General features: G+C 27.7%; 1 protein-coding gene across 9 annotated transcripts in view; it reads right to left on the bottom strand.

Moving 5' to 3' along the window:
• LOC142331351 (protein FAM13A) overlaps positions 1-18051 on the bottom strand; it is a 270033-nt gene that overhangs the window by 92228 nt on the left and 159754 nt on the right. For 6 of the 9 annotated variants that reach the window (XM_075377189.1, XM_075377194.1, XM_075377198.1 and 3 more), the window contains one exon: positions 7489-7599. In XM_075377189.1, the coding sequence (XP_075233304.1) occupies positions 7489-7563 (75 nt within the window). In that variant the 5' untranslated portion in view covers positions 7564-7599. The other 3 variants (XM_075377190.1, XM_075377196.1, XM_075377193.1) reach the window with 2 other exon arrangements.

An 18051-nucleotide genomic window follows, 5' to 3' on the forward strand; every position in this document is an offset into this window, starting at 1 on the left:
ATAACTCTACTGTTCCTGACAAACAGAAGCATTTCGCTCTAGTGTTGAACATTTATAATATTCTATCATTAGATTATCTTAATATCTTCAATATCTTTTTTATCTCCCCTCCATCCCAACATTCCCAAATCCTATCTTGCTTAGAGACAATGAATGAAAATAAAAGTTTTACAACTGGATTAAGTAAAAGATTATTTTGAAGGCGTTTCAGAAGATCTAAGCAAGGTGGTTTGCCAAATAAGCAGAGTATAAATGACTTTAATATTATGACCTCAAACATTTTTTTTAATACATGTCTATTTTTAAAAGATAAATGATTTGTAAAAAAAAAAAACCAGACCTTGTTGGTAATCAAAGCACATACTAACTTTTAGAGGCCCAAATGCTGATCACTGGCTGGGCAGTCAGTAAATACAATTATACACAATTTCAGAACTAGGTAAACAACAGCAATGAGTACAATCCAATGCAATGATACAATGATGAGTACACATTTTTTAGGATGCAGTCATTGTTAGCATCTGCCCAAAGTACACCGATATCCCTAAAATTAAATTATAATCTTTCTTAATAATTTGTTTTCATAGTAGTACACTAACATTTTTAACAATAAAGTACTGAAAAAAATAAAAGATACAATCTTTCAGCTAAAAATTGTAGATTATCGCATAGAGTACAATCTATATTTAAGAAAGACCTTACTACAATGTAAGAAAAACTTTACAAGGTAAACCTTTTTTATGACCGCATTACTTTAAAACAAGGTCATGATGAAAACATGTTATGCGATCGAACACGCGTGTCAGCCAGAATTAAATTTCCACTAACGTAACAGCAGATACGTAAAAATGAATGAGCGGCTAGATTGTCACATATACTATTTTTTTGAACACATGGTGATATGGACAAGAGATAAACCTCAACATTTACAAAACCTTCTTAACAAAAACACTATTAGACGGATCAATTTTTAATATTAAAATAACTCTGCTCTATCCAACCCTCATACTGCATGTATGAAATAAGAAAGGGAGATGTAACTACAATAACAGCAACATTTGCAACACTCTGGGCTAAACAGATCAGCTTATAATTGTACAGTATAAAGTTCTTGGCATAAAATTCTTTGTAAGCCATCCGATCTGAAAAATATGTTAATGTTTTATTAAATGACATCAGTCAACGGCTCCAAATATGTTCGGTAAAGAAATTATTTATATAGTACAGATTCAAAGAAGGAGGAACTGACTTACGAAAAAAATCAGTATATGTGCTGACCGAGCACATATACCGGGCATTTTTAAAGCGTTCATTCGCTGCAGTATTCTGAGTTAAGACTGTGACAAACAATACTATAATTTCCACATCTGAAGGAATATTTTAGATGTCCTTTGGATCAGACATCCCCACCCTTTACTCATCTATCATTAATCGTATTATTTTTAAACTGAACAGGTAAAAATGAAAACGAATCATAACGCCAAGCATAATAATTCTATCAGAAAGGCTGGAAGGAACGAAAACTTCTTTTTTGAGATCGGTAGGCAGATCATTCTTCAGGCTTGTTCAGATTCTTGTCTTTCAATAAGAAAAATCATTTAACTACCGATCAAGAAACCTAAAGTCAGGGCTCCTACTGCTTTCCAATCTAATTTTATCTTTTCACAGCGCAATTCATCTCATTCTTCTCTGATTACAGATATTCTTAAAAACCTACGTGTACTGTAATTCTATACAATAGGGGTATAAAAGTTTTAAATACTTAGTCTTATTTAAAATATTTAACTAAGCTCATAAGAAAAAACAATTTAAAGAAATTTATAAAAACTATTTTACTGAAAATTTTTATGCAGTTTAGCAATCTATTAATTAAATTCAATCAATTCTTTTTAACACTATAATAATGTTAACAATAAAGTAGAAATAACACATTTATTTACAAAACTAAATCGTGATGTTAAATATAGCTTTATTCATTAAAGAACATTACAATATAGCAATGTTACGCTTTAATTAAACTACCAAAATTAATGAAATTAATACAATATAACGTCACAATAAGGTTAACTTTTAAATAAAAAGAAAAAATTAACATATGATTTATTCAGAATTTCTCTGAGTTCATACCCCCCAAATGGAAACTTGATATAAATTCTAAAAAAATAGTTTCTTCAGAAACCATTTCAAATATACAATTTACTTTAAATTATTTTCTCCTTAAATACTTTACGAAAATCTACTAGCAGTAAGTCAAATACAAACAAGAGTCACTAAAAGAAAGAAGACAAAGCTCAAATTTGAAATTTAAAAAAAATGTCCTGTTAATAAATATGTTTTAAATGAATTTAGATTAAAATTTTATATTCCTTGCAATTTTTATAAAAAAATCCATCTCTACAGAATAAATAGTTTTAAAAAGTTGCTATACATGGTAAATCGAAAATTTTCTAAAAAAGTTTTTCTCAACAGAAAAACAGCAGTATATTTAACTTGAAGTAAACAACTGGAAACAATTCACTTTTCATTTTCACTAATAAAGCGGAATATGATGCTTGCTTAATTTAGACACACTTTTTCTTCTTATTAATTTACAAATACATAAACTATCTCGTTCTTCTTATTCTTTTGTAAAAGTAAATAAATTTCTATATCCAGCTAGCCGATTTTATCAGCTGATATTTTATATTAGTAATTCATTATTATTAATGCTTTGTTCAGTCTAAATTTACTTCTCATTTTGTCATGTATGTTTTAATCGACAATGTAATCTTCATTTAATATAACTTAAACTAAAACGTTAAATATGTAATGAACGATAATTATAACTTATTAAAATTAATATTTAATCATCAACCGGGCAATGTCTTTTATTTGTTACAAAATATGAACCGGCAAAATTAATATATAGAGTAAACAGCTAACCCGGCAATGTTTCACTATTTCTAGATCTGATTCAACGCAAATGAAAGTTTGATAAAACATTAAAAAACTGAACGTTACAAAACATCACAAAATTTAACCTTTCCCTTTTTCCTTCTTTCCCTCTTCAATCTTCACCTCATCTTCACCTCTTTCCTTCTTTCCCTTTTCCACAGAAATATTTCTTTTCACGTAACTAATATATATTCTGAATATAAAACAAATCGAACCGTAAATACAATTTTTTTAAATATCTCTACCCCGGCCACACCTACCAAATATTTTTTTGCAAAAAATATTTCTTTTCACTTAAGTAATATATATTCTGAATATGTGCCTAATCGAACCGTAAATACAATTTTTTGAAATATCTTGATCCCAGCCGCCTAGCGGGTCAAAACTAATTCATAAACTTTCGTGGGCGTGCACACAACTCATAAAGTTTCATCGCAATCGGATGAATGGTATAGGAACGCATACGGGACAAAGAAAAAAACAAACATTCATTTTTATATATAAAGATTACACCCGACTAAGGAATTACACCGAAGCGGTTAGTTATTCGAACACCGATGTCATGTTTAATACACCCGCTGCACTTTTGCAATAATTCTGAATTTTTGTGTTCTTCAGGATGTTATGGATTGTACATGCTTACATATTTTGTCTGCGGTTTTTAAAACGGTAAACAGTACCTTCTTACATAATGTGAAAACGTCGACAAAGTAGCCTTACAACAACTAAAAAGATCTTTTGGAGACATGATGCCGTGTATTTTAAAGGTTAATAGATTTCATCATACCGATCAAGAAAGAGGTTACAATTGCTCTGTACTTTTTTGAAAAATTAACCTTAGTGATAAGTTCAAAAAATCTACAGAATACTTCCTTCAACACCATCGACAAGAAGTTGTATAAAGTAGAATTAGTTAAATATTATACTCATTTTCATCCTCGCACAAACCCTCTGAAGATTCAAAAGTTTTTTCCAAAAAAATTATAATAAATTAGTAACAAGAAAATAAATAAAACCAAACTGTAATCTTTTCTTCATTAAAAAATGACTATATATCGATTAAGTTTTGCAAGCACGGTTACACATGTTTATGGAATAATAATATAATCCTATAAGCCTTAAAACTGCATTTACAACAATTCTACAATATGAATGTTTTTTGTACTAGTATCTTACAAGTTCACCCGAGTTTCATAAAATAAGTGATAGGCGTTGCTTATTAATAAATACTTATCGCTTATTTATTTATATTTAGTTTTATGATAATTACTACCATTATTTTAATTAAATTTCAAAACTCAATTTCACAAAAAGGATTAGTACAATTAAAAAAAAAAACAAATGTCGTTAGTACATCTATTTATTTTTATATCCTGGTCAGCAACTTTAGTAAATTTATTATCAAACTTTTTGACTTTATTACAAAAATTAATTATCTAAACGAAAAAAATTAAACGCTTAAAAAAAGAAAATAAGGTACAAAATAATGATAACTTTATTTTAATTTTTACTTTTATAAGTTGGCAGCAATAAAATGAAGACTAATTTAATTTGGTGTCAACTTATTTTTCAATTCAATTAAAAAAAAATTGTTTTCTTAGGTCTCATTTTATCAAAAAGAAAAAAAAAATTAAAATATACTAACCTGTTAACTAATTATCCTGTTAATTTTACCCGTGAAAATGATTTTCAAATAACCGTACTATTTTTTAAAATAGGAATTAAAAAAATTCACTCACTTTTTTCTAAACAAATTTATCTTTAAAAGATTTAATTTTTCAATGATGTTATACATTAATTTTAATTAAATTTCTTTCTTACACTAGCAAACAAGCACTACAACATGGCTAATACATGCCTTAATAAAACAGTTTAACCAAAACATTTCATCCGAATATTTTATTTTTTTTTTATCTATTAACAATTAATAAAAAATTCTAACATAATCACCTCTTCATTAATCTCAGCCTTTAAGTGATAGTGTTAACGCTTTCATTTGGTGTTTTCTATAATCCGATCAGGCTTAGCTTTATTTCTCGCGCTACAAAATTCATCGTTTCTCAAGATCAAAAAGAAAATAAGTAGCAACTGTAATCGGGTAATCGATCTGTAGTTGTTGAGAATACATACATAATTTGCATATAATTACACAAAAATCAAATACATAACTTGTGTTTTTTTTGTTTTTTTTAATCAACGTATAGCAGCAGTGATTGGAACTATCCTAAACAATAATATTCTATTTTAAAAGTATTTCGGGTTGTATTCAACAAAGCAGACAGAAAACGTGACACAGCGTAAGGCCTGTGTATACTCACAGCAAATTAAATGTTTCAAAATAAACGATTAAAGTTTAAGTCGATTAAAGTTTAACTGCAACTAATAAGCACTCCTTAAAACTGCCTAAATGATTATAAATATATAGTAAATTTAAAAAAAATCCTCATATACAAAAAATATTACAAAGACAGGCGATTAGCTTAGAAAGGAGTTTATTAATGCCCTTTTGCAAGGTGATAGGAAGAGGGTTCCTACTCTAAATTCAAAATGGCAGCTTCCAACTAACTAGACCCTATTTCTGAATAAACTCAATTTAAAAATTTTCAAGCGATTCAAGTAGCTTATTTATACATCTTCTATTACAACAGCCAAGTAAGTAGTCGACGTTCCAATTTCATAATCATGAGGTCTTAGTTCAACTCCACTCTAAAATCTCTAAATGGAGTATACTTGGAAAGGGGCCGAATTGCAAGGCGCCATTTTATATTTAAAGTAGGGATTCCATTCTTATTACTCTAGAAAAGAGCATCAAGAAACTCCATTGTAAGCTTAGCCTCCCTTGTTTAAACTTCAGTATATTGCAACCACATTTACATGCACGCGCGCACACACACACATTTTTTTTAATATTCTAGAAATTTTATGCTATTAACAAGACATAATCTAAGAAATAAAAAAAAACTCTTACATAACAATACTGCAATTAAAATAAGTTTTATCTAGCAAAACAAAAATAAAATAATTTTTTTTAATTTTAACAGAGATAATGAACATTTAAATAATTGCACTGCTAACTAGCTACTTAAAAATAATTTCGACTGTCATGAACATCAATAATTACCTTATCAAGTTAATTTATAAGGTTAATATATCTAGTTTCTTCTTTTTAATGAAAAAATAATGTAGGCCTACATAAAAGAAAGTCATACTTTTTTCAAAAAATATAAAAAAATCATTTTATTATTTAAAACACAAAACTGTCAAAGAAAACAATCAACGTTATTATTTGTTATTTTTCATCGAATTCAATAACTATTACTTCACATGCACAATAACTCATTTAAATTACAGTAGAACCCCGCTTATCTGGAAACAACATTAAGTGGAAAAGTTAATTTATACTTATAAAACAAAAAATAACACGTAATCCTTAAATTTGGTAAATTTAATTTTTGTATAATTTGCTAATTCTAGTTCATCCATCGTGTATTAATTCCTAACGCTCAAGTTTCAACTTTACAGTTGGCACTTGCTTTCATTTGGTATCTAGGTAAACAAAATCTAGATACCACTATTGAAGTAACTGCAACCGAATTAAGGTTGTTAAACAGGTCGCTAACTACAAGCAGCCTTTGAATTATACAGATTAAGTGTCCTTTCATTCAACACAAATTTACAATGTTAGCCATTTTGATATGCTATTTTCCCTAATTGACGTTAGCTTTTCCAAGTTTGTTGCTGCTACTGTTAATCCAAATCCTGATAAGAAGAGGGCTTTATTCTTAACTCGCATAGTAACAAAGATGACACTAATCTGTTTGTAAAAGGATTAAAATCTACTAATGAAACAAAAGATTATGTTAAATTAAAATTAATAATTTAACAAAAACATATTCATCTTATTAAAAAACCATTGTAGTACGTTACATAAAAATACTGACATTGAAAGTAGTTAATGCCACATCTACAAGCAAGTCCTGGGTTCAAATATGAACAGGCTAATAATTTTTCACTTGCACCTACATTTTTTTCTGTTTATATTCAGTTAGTTCAATGGAATCTTCAAATGAATTTTCAAAAAACTTACAATCCGAATTTGTATAAAATATTTTCCTTTCCCAAAAAAATTTTTGACCTGTTCCGAGAGAAAAGGATTTTGTTTAAAAAAAAAAAAAAAATATTTTTCTGGTATTTCAATTTTAAATATGGATTAATTTAATCTAATTATTTTTATATTATATAGTAATATATTTTTAAAATTCATACATATTCATAACCAAAACTATGGATAATTTTTTCCCATACAACTCCAATTTATCACGGAAGGAGTGAAATTAATAATATTCCAGATAACTCGGGTTATACTGCAAATATATAAATAAATATATTTATTTTTTCAAATTAAAACTAAATTAAATATTCAGGGGAATTCATTAGTTTTCTGATATTTATTTTAAATATTAACGAAAAGAATTTAATATCAACTATTCTATATAATAATAATAATAATTGAGTAACATACTTCTGAAAGAAAAATGATTACCAAATTATTACCTTGTCAGAGGGTCGAGGGGGTGCTTCTGTTTCAACTGCTCCGACACTGTTGTGACAAAAAGTGGGGCGGCGCATGACGTCACAGCAGTTTTCAACACTGCCCCAGCCACACTTGAAAACACAAAATTAAAAATAACAATAATAACCATTATTTCTTTAATAAAAAAACCAACATTTTCAAATTATAAGACATTAATAAATAATTTTTTAATGTACATAAATTAAAATAGACAAGCAGGTAGAAAAGTTAAGTTTAAATAAAATTAGAATGAAATTACAAGACACATATTGAAACATTTCAAACAAATCTTATACATAAAACATATAAAAACTCTTAAATACAAAACACTATATTATGGAATCACCGATTACTTAAAGATAGATGGAACAATACTCAATATTCTATGAAACTACTTACCAGCCTTATCTAAGTGTATAACCAAAATATTGTCTACAAATACTTCTGAACTGATAGCACTATCGCTAAATATCAGATTCAGTTAGATATGAAACACAAAAACTGAAATTATTTTTAAAACATTTCATTTAACAAAAAAATAAATAATAATTACATCAAAATGAGAAAGCCTGGTTTATAATGCTAAGGAAGCCGGTTACTTAATAACAGCTTATGCCAATAGTAATATTATAATAGCAGTACCTAAGTCAGTAGCCTAGCTTCCCCCACCACCAAAGCTACCCACTAGCCAACAAATTACTCCAATCATCTACTAAACTGATGTCATCATTTCATTTTATCAGTGAATCAGTTCATTCATAACTCTAACACTCCATATCCATTTCATTTCCCTTTTATATATGTAAATCGCTAACAAATAATCTTCCGTACACACTAACTCTCTTTTTTATTATTATTATTATTATTATTAATATAACTATATAATTTAAATGATGATCTACTTAATAATAACTAAGAAGTTATTTGTTATTTTAATTAGATATGGATGATCGACTACAAACCCACCGGGTTGGTTTAGTGGTTAACGCGTCCTCCCAAATCAGCTGATTTGGAAGTCGAGAGTTACAGCGTTCAAGTCCTAGTAAAGCCAGTTATTTTTACACGGATTTGAATACTAGATCGTGGATACCAGTGTTCTTTGGCGGTTGGGTTTTAATTAACCACACATCTCAGGAATGGTCGAACTGAGAATGTACAAGACTACACTTCATTTACACTCATACATATCATCCTCATTCATCCTCTGAAGAATTATCTAAACTGTAGTTACCGGAGGCTAAACAGGAAAAGTAAAAAGGATGATCGACTACAATGATTATTTTTTACAATTAGTTTGACAGAAGAATAATCAGAATATCTTCCAGGACTGCATCTAACAGTCGACAGAATCTACGTACAGTTCAGAGAATATTACCCGAAAACTGAATTATATAAAATAATGATTAAATCTCAATAGCCAAAACCATATCCGATAGAGTCGTTCTTGTAAATCACAATAGTTAGATTGTACCGTATGAAGTTAATTCTAGAAAATTAATAAAACATAAGAGAAATAAGATATATACATCACAGCTAGTTAATATAATACTACAAACACTGTATACGTGATCAATTAATAGGGTAACTGATCTCAGTTATAATCGGGCATGATAGTAATTTACATTAAAACAAGCATGCAGCGATAAAAATAAGTACATCAACTCGTTTCAATAAAACATCCTTTTACATTAAGGCATCCTACATCGAGGAATTTTAAATCTTTATAAGTAGAACATCCAGTAAAACAAGTCAAGATATAACCATTAAAGATAGTGTTAATATAGATAAGAGAATAAAAATTTAATTTTTCCTATAAGAAAAGATTATGTGATCGTAGATTCTTATCGTTTTTAAATGCATGTTTACTACAGAATATGATATTAAAGAAGAATAAAAAAAGTGCACATTTAAATTCCAGGACATTTATTTTTTAAATGATCACATAAATTTTACAGAACCAAACCATTTGTTTAAAAGAAACAAATTAGATAATTTTTGCAGAATCTGCAGTTTATACTATGATTTTACACATTTTTCCATCCTTTAATTTGGAAATAAGTGCATCACAATTCACCTGGAAAATCCTGATTTGGTAAATCACAATTTACCTGGATAATCTATTTAATTAATAACTAGCCTTTGACACGCTCTACAGCCACATCTCGGCTGCCCTCATCCCTTCAGGGTAAGAGACAACTTTGCCTGAATTCATTTACGCGTTTTTTTATAAAACACTCCCAAACAAAAATCTAAGGCAGCTTCTTAAACCAGTACCACCTACCACCTTCTTTATACAACTTTGATCTAAATAATGCCAAACTTAATAACTTTTTCTTGATAATAAATTGTATCCTCATGGCCGAAAACAACTTTGCCCTAAATGATACCCTCATACCTAACTACTGAAAAAAAACCAACTCCAAAAACTGACTACATCTCTGAGATCAGACTCTATGACAAAGTAAAGACTTTTAGTATAATTTTAGCAACAAAAATATATACAGCTATATATTTATTTTTATATGTATTTCTTCAGAAGGTTCTAGTTCAAATTTCATAAAGGCTGGTATAAAAAAATTCAAAAAGATCACAGTGGCGTGTACTTTTTTAAGGACTTAAAATCAAACAGTTATAACTTTAAAAGAGGAATTATTTGATAAACTTGAATAATAATGTAAGTTATACTTAATCTGTACATTTTTATGTTTCAGACCTAATTTTTTAACAAATGACAGTTTAATTTAACTGTTTCTTTTCTTTAAAGACGAAGTTCTTCCTCAAATGCTCAGAGTAATGTTTTTCACGCAAAATATACAAATGATTTTTTTTTTTAATGAATAATTCCACTGTCTGTATAGACAATTTGAAGGTATTAGTATGTTTTTTTTAGCGAGCAAAGTTTATTTTTAACTTTTATACTCTAATGATACATAAAAAATCTATTTATTTATCTTCAAAGCTGATATCACTCTAATATTCAAAGTAACTTCAAGCAAAAATTCAAGAATTTTTTTAGAAAAATGTGAATAAAAAAATTTCAAATACACACTTCCAAAACAACATTCTCATACCCAGTAACTCCCTGCTTACGTAATTTTTTTCTTATTTTCAAGACAAGTTTCATCTTTAAATTTTACTTAAGAATACATTTTTTTCAATACTTAAGAATGCATTGTTTTTTATAGGTCTACCCAAATTTTAATAAAAATATAACTAAGAAATGTAACAAAAATAATGAATTTTTTTATAAAACAATAAAATCTAATTACACTGAAAATTAATTTCTTTTTTCAATCCTTCCTTAAATTGTTACTTTTTAGTCTTTGCCAAATAAAAGGGGAGAGAATGTAGTATTACATTTTTAATTTGAAATTACTTAATTGAAATTTTTTCCCGAAAACTAAAAATTTCCCTTTAAGTCAATTTTTACTGGAAAGATTACTTGATAAAAACTTCTTTTTTTTTTTATTTAGTATAATAGTAAACTTTCTGGTAAAGGAAGCATTTCCGACATATTGGATATTTCAGACACACTTTAACACTTCTGTTGATAACAAAATAACCAAAAATTACTTGTTAGATTTCATTTATTTATTTTGTAAATAAATTTACTAACTATTCTGGAGAGATTGCAGGACAAGCACAATAAATTAATTTTGCCAAAACTATTCCACAAAGGATGAAACTTTATTTTTTATATTTTCTAAAAAAAGAATACACATAATTGCACAAAAATTATACAGAATTTGTGATAATTTTCCTACAGAATTTTCAGTAAAAATTTGACCGAGGTGTTCACCGATCATTCCAATAAAATGTTTTCAAAAATTAAATTTAAAATCTTTTTTTTTTGTAAAAGGTTACAGATACGAACAATATTTACCTATCATTAGTTTAGATGCAGTACACAAACGGCAGGTAAAATTCAATTACAATATTATAAAAAAATTTATTCAAACAGTTATACGGCAACACATTTTAATACCAACATGAAAGTTGAATAATATTAACAAAATGTTATCGATCATTAAAAAACAACCGGTTTTAAATTTGAATTTAAAAAAGAATAAATTAGTAATTAATTACCGTAAATAATTCTACTGATTTACCTTTATAATTATACTATAAAGTTATATGCAAAAAACTTTTCAATCTGTTTAAAACAAAACACGTTGCAATCAAATAAATGTAAGATAATAAAACTTCAAAAATAAAAAACCCTACAACAAAACTGATTCTTATTAAATTATGACAGCATATATATTTAAAAGAGCAAATTAAATCCCAACTAAATTAAAAGAGGAAGATGTAAACTGTATTATTTTTAAAGGTCAGATTCTGTCACTAAAAGTAGCAAATCAGACTAAAAAAAACTGAGTAATATTCCTACAAATAAAAAAAATTGTTTTCTTTTAAACCAACCTCAAAAATGAAAGGTTCTCAATTTGACTTGTATGTTTTTTAACAGGTTCAAGCTTCATTCATCATCAGATAACCAATTCTTTTTTAATTTTAAATTGATCTTACTCTGCTGATTGCTGTAAATTATTTCCAAATGACGTACTAATTTTAAACATAAAATGACACTCTCTGTGTACACAATTTGAACATTTTTAACACAAAACAAGAACTATGCTAAATGACCATAGGAATAAATAGGGAAAGCACTTAAATTGCTTACAATCAATTTTTACTTAAAACCTAAAAGTAGATGATCATTTTCATCGTTAACAAGATCATAATCAGCAGATACTGAGGCAACAATTTATAAAAAAAAAATTAAATGAATGAAAAAAATAATTCTAAAATAATATAATATAAAATTAGTATTTCAAACACATTACTTATAGAATAAGATAAAGAATAAAAACTGTCATTTTATGTTTTCAACTGGAATCGCCTAAAATAAAGTTGTTTATATTTTTTACTCTTTTTTCTAAAAACATAGATAGAAAAACTTGTTTTGCAGTGTTCCAAAGATACTGTTTATTTATCAATTAATATTTATTTTTATTTTTATTTCATATATACCACTTCCTCAAAATCTAGTGACAATGATGATCAATCAAACATACTGAGACTTTAAATAAATTTTTTTGTATTATGTAGGATGCTGATTATACATTTTATATTGTATACTAATAGTATACATTGTACTTATGTTCTGAGTATCTTTTTTTAATTTTACTGAAATATATTTATTTTTTTATATTTTCATCTTTTTATTAACTGTGATACCAATTAAACAGAACGATACCCGTCCAGTAAGTATGATAAATCCTTTTTTAATTTTCCAGTTATTGGGATTTCTGATTACCTGGATTTGGCCGTGTAAGGTCAACCCAGATAATTGGTGTTCCATCGGTTTCACTTGTTCACTAACTTCTCGTCTAATTTATTAATACTTAATGTAAAAGAGCATAATGGATACATAGCTTGAATATCGTTCTCACACTGAAAGTGTTTTCGCATGAAAATTCCAGAAAATTAGTTAAAAAATTAAAAGATAAAAATAATAAATATTTTTATACTATCAGAGCCTGCCTAAGTGATGCTAAGTAATAGTCTCTTTACATCGCTTATCTTTATTTACTTTCCTCTAATCTTTATAAAATATTTTATACTTTTCATATATTTCCCTTTTTTTCTAACACATTTAACACCAAACACGGCGATGAATTTCAGTCAGTATGTTTTATAAGTCCAAAAGCCATATCGATACCTCAATTCCAAAGTCGGCAGCAGTACTGATTGCTTATTCATAGTAAAACTTTACAAATTGTATATTAGTGCGACAAATGGAAGACTACATAGCAAGCAATAACAAAAGTTTGAGGCAAATTACGCAGTCATTTATTCAATACAATACTCACAAGAGTACTGGATGTTATTAAACTAAACAATTTATCTTCAGTTCAGATTATGATTTCAATAAAATTTTAATGTTTGTTATAAATGTAACTAAATTTTTACAGAATTAAAATATTTTTCTCATTTTAAGTCACTTTGCGTAATATTTTTACATAACATTTTAAAAATAATTGTTGGATGGAGTTAATATTAATCAATTCACTATGATTTTTACTGCAATATAATTTTTTATTAGAATTCAATGAAATAATTTGTACAGAAGTGGACAGATAAATATATATTCATATACTCGCACTCCCTACACAGCAGCACCTGACAGAGGTACAATGTCAATTTTATTATTTTTCACCGGTAATTTTCAAGCAAACACAATTTTTTGTATTTAATTTTTTGGCGATTCTAAGGCCATATCACTCATAGTAATAATTACATTTTAAAATCATTATAAATATAAATATATAACACCAGGACCGAAAAAATAATCTCTGTATAAAATTTCACAATTAAATTAAAAAATTTTACATTCATTAAAATGTTTATATCAGTATATTAGTATGAATCATCAATTTTTAAGAGAATTAATCACATTGTAAACGATACATCTAACTGTAAATAAAATGAAACCTACTAATTACAAACAAGTATGCTACCGAGGAACGAAACAGGTTTTTATATCAGCTTCCAATAAAACAAGGCTATATTCATAAGAAATAGTTGCATTCAAACAGCTCATATTTCAGCTAATGTACTGTGAATGAGTTCAATAATTTACTCATATCACTTTACAAAGCAATTGTTATCTATCTTATTAATTAACTTAATGTGAGTAATTAAAGCATATTTTAATGATTAAAAAAAAAGCTCAAAATATCACACCCCTTTTAATATGTGTCTGTCATTACAGACTGATAAAATTAAAACTACAAAAATTTCATTTAAATTTTTTTTTTTTAATATAAGATTTTTTATTAAATTCAGCAAGCTTAAAGCTTGTGCATGGGGGAATTATAAAATAGAATTAAATTAAAATTAGAAATTAAATTTTAGAATTAAAATTTAAAAAATTAAAAGTTAAATTAAAAAAATTTCCAAACCAGAGTGATATTCAGCCCAACAACCTTACAAGTTAACAAGTGTCTTTCAAGTGCAATCAAATTTGTATGTATATAAAGCAGAACCTCAATCGTACATCAGTAGCAGAGACCACAATCACGACAAACATAACGATATAATAGTTACTTAAAAATAATTTATTATGTTGCTAAAAAAATTTATTTATTTAAAACAACATACAGTATAGTAAAAAAAATTGCCGAAATTACACACAAGGTATTTTAAAATAAAACAACTGAGGTAAAAGTACATTAATGAGTAGCAAAAAAATTAAACTAACATGTTACATACTATATATATATATATATATATATGCGAAAAAAATATAATGGAACTAGTACAGAAGAGTAATATACTAGTGTTCAATAGAATATTCAATGCTTGAATATTATCTACTACAGTAATGGACAACCAATAGTGATAAGTGAATGAGGTATTATTGCATGACCTTATAAAAAATTATTTAAAAAAACAACATCCTATTTATGTCTCTCCACATTCTTAAGGACATAATTAAAAAAAAAAATAGATTCTGAAATTACAAAAAAAAATCCTATATAAGTTATTAAATAGTTTAAATGATATATCATTTCAAAAATATTTTCCATTCAATCAATCTGAAGAATTTTCACACCGGTTTAAAAAATGTCTGCAATCAAAATCATTTGCTATATTTAATCTTGACAAAAATTTTACACCACGCACACAAAAAAAAAGAATAAATAAATAAAACTAATGTACGATTATAATGGTATAAACATAACAAATAATCAGAAGGCCCTGTAGAAAATTAAAACTAATAACACAGAAGAGGTTTACGTACTTTTAACAGTAAAACATCTATTAACAGCATCAGAAAAGAAATAACGCTAGACTAAAGCTAGAAAATAATTTAAAACATTAAAATGAATGTAGAAATATAATGAAATGTAGAAGTTAACGTACATTATCATAATTAATAAAGAGCAGTGCACCAGAAGGTAAGGGAAAATTTCTTAAAATTATATGTTTTGGAGTAGATAAATGAGGAATGGCAATTTAATTCTCAGAATGCACCGGCAAAAAAGCATACATTGAGAAATGTACATTAATGACTAAGGTTACCTTAAGTACTCCTTTTGTGCATTTACACACTGTTTTAGATAGTGATTATATTTCTAGAAACATGCCTGCAAATACTTCAGGATTCCTTCATTATATCAGAAAATCTTTATCTTAGATCAGGCGTTAATTTTATGAACAGCCAGAAATTACAGGCAGATAAGTAAGGCGATTCAGTACTTCAGTACGACTTAATTCAGTAGCCGATTTTTTCATCAGAAGCTCGTCTCACAATGAGTGCACAATGACTTAGCACACTGTCATGATGGATGACCTGTTTGTCAAGCCAAAATTTAGGTCTTTTCTTTTAGACAGGATCTCGTAATCTTTTAATCGGCTATTAATTATCCGTCACGCCAAACTAAACTTACAATCTGCCTGCAGTTCCATCTGTCATTTTTATTTGTGGCTGCCCACCGATTTGGGATCATGGTTCACATAATCTCACCTGTCGTGAATCCCACTCAGAAACTCGACTGTTCAAAGCATCCGACACATCATATGCCAATTTCCACAGCTTCAATGTTTCTGTAGTCTTTTTCCTTATTCTCAGATAAAATTTGATATCAACAACTTTTCTAAATTTCAGTCGCTAATTACTATACCAAAGTTTACATTCAAATTATTGTTTTTACACAACCGACTAGCTAGATGAGTTTTACGCACACACGTACAAAAATGTTTACTCACATGATTCCAACAAAGTTATCATACAGGCAAATCATTACGGGCATGATCTTTTTAATACTCGTATGTTAAGGATCACAACCGTAGTTGTAGATAACTTGACACAGACACCAAAAATAGACCCAAAAAGCACAGCCATTCCCAAAAACCAATAAGTATACCTTACAAAGTAACTAAGACATTATAGTAATGTAAATATACATTACTAAGGAAAACAAGAAATGAAGAGGTTTACCAGCTGCCTTGTTCAATGAGCTGAATCTTCTTTTAAATAAGATTTTTTGGATAGACCAGCACAAATTTACATACAATTTAAAATGCACTACCGTATACTATTTATCCTTCAACAAAAAAAAACCACTCGTATAAAGAATGCTTAAACTCATTTATTCTTTTATTTGTTAAAGCTTTAAAAAAACTTCTGGCATAAATTTTACCTAACAAAAAGAATTTAAAAAAATGTAATATCAGTATTACTACAAAAAAAGAACAACATTACAATATAAATTGGGTTCTAAATAACTGCAAATATTAGGCAATGAGCAAGAATAATTTAAGCAAAAATAAAATCACTGAATCATGCCAATTTTTTCATCACGTCATGTACAATACCAGAGAAAATAGTGGATGACATCCAATTATGCAACTACAAATTGTAAAAGGAATTATCTCTTTAAGTAACGCTAAAAAATAATTACTTAACTCAGTGTTTATCAACCTGTGGGGCACGACCCCCTAGGGGGTCATGATAACACTAAATGGGGGGTTGTTGTATAAGCATATCGAAAAGAAAATATTATTAAAAAATGTATTAATTTGCTGAAAGGAGAGCAAAACAAAAGACATGCTGACATAATAAATAATAAAATACAAATTTACACTGATGTAATACACTTAAAATAGGATTTTATCAGTACTGCACAATGTATTCATAATTAACTTATCAATACTAAATTGAAAACAAGTTTAATATAAATTAGTGACTCGTTTGGAGCTGTCTTGCAGAACAAAATTTTTCGAAGGAAGGTTCAATATTACAAATAGAGACTTTTTTTTTTCTATATTTAACTGAGATCTATATTTTATCTTCAAAGCAGCCACCACAGAAAATCCAATTTCGCAAAGGTAGGAGTTGAAAACATAATAGTATATGGAATGTTCTTATTTTCAGTGTAGCAACTCATCCACCCCTGCCCAAAATTCAGTGATTTATTACTAAATTTTAATTTCGCCACTAGCCATGATGTCTATCAAGATTAATTCTTCGGCAGTTGAGAGCCCTTTGGAAGTATTTTGAAATGGATCCTTAACCCACTCGTAAATACTTTTTCAAATTCTTTGCTGGCATGGCTAACTGATTTTCAATAGTTACAAAACAACTTTCACATTTTCTTCGGCCTTGTAAGTTTTAACACATTAATCCATATTTGCAAACATTTCTAAGTGTTTTGCTTTAAATTTCTACTCCACAATTCCAATTTTCTACAAAAATCATTAACTTTATCACCTGTATCCAAAATATGTGTATTGACTCCTTTAAGATTCAAGGTATTTTAATTTCTGGAATGTCAACCAAGTAGCTCAATTCAATCACAAATAAACCATCTAAAAACTTTTTGGTTTCCGATCAGTTTTCCTCTTCTAGAAAAATGGCAATCTCACCTCTTAATTCATAAACACGTTGCAAAAATTTCATACGTAATAACCATCTTGCCTCACAATAAAATAGTAACGCTGAATGTACTGCACCCATGTCGTTACAATGTGCAGAA

This window comes from Lycorma delicatula, chromosome 10 (assembly GCF_047948215.1).
Source record: "Lycorma delicatula isolate Av1 chromosome 10, ASM4794821v1, whole genome shotgun sequence".
NCBI lineage: Eukaryota > Metazoa > Arthropoda > Insecta > Hemiptera > Fulgoridae > Lycorma > Lycorma delicatula.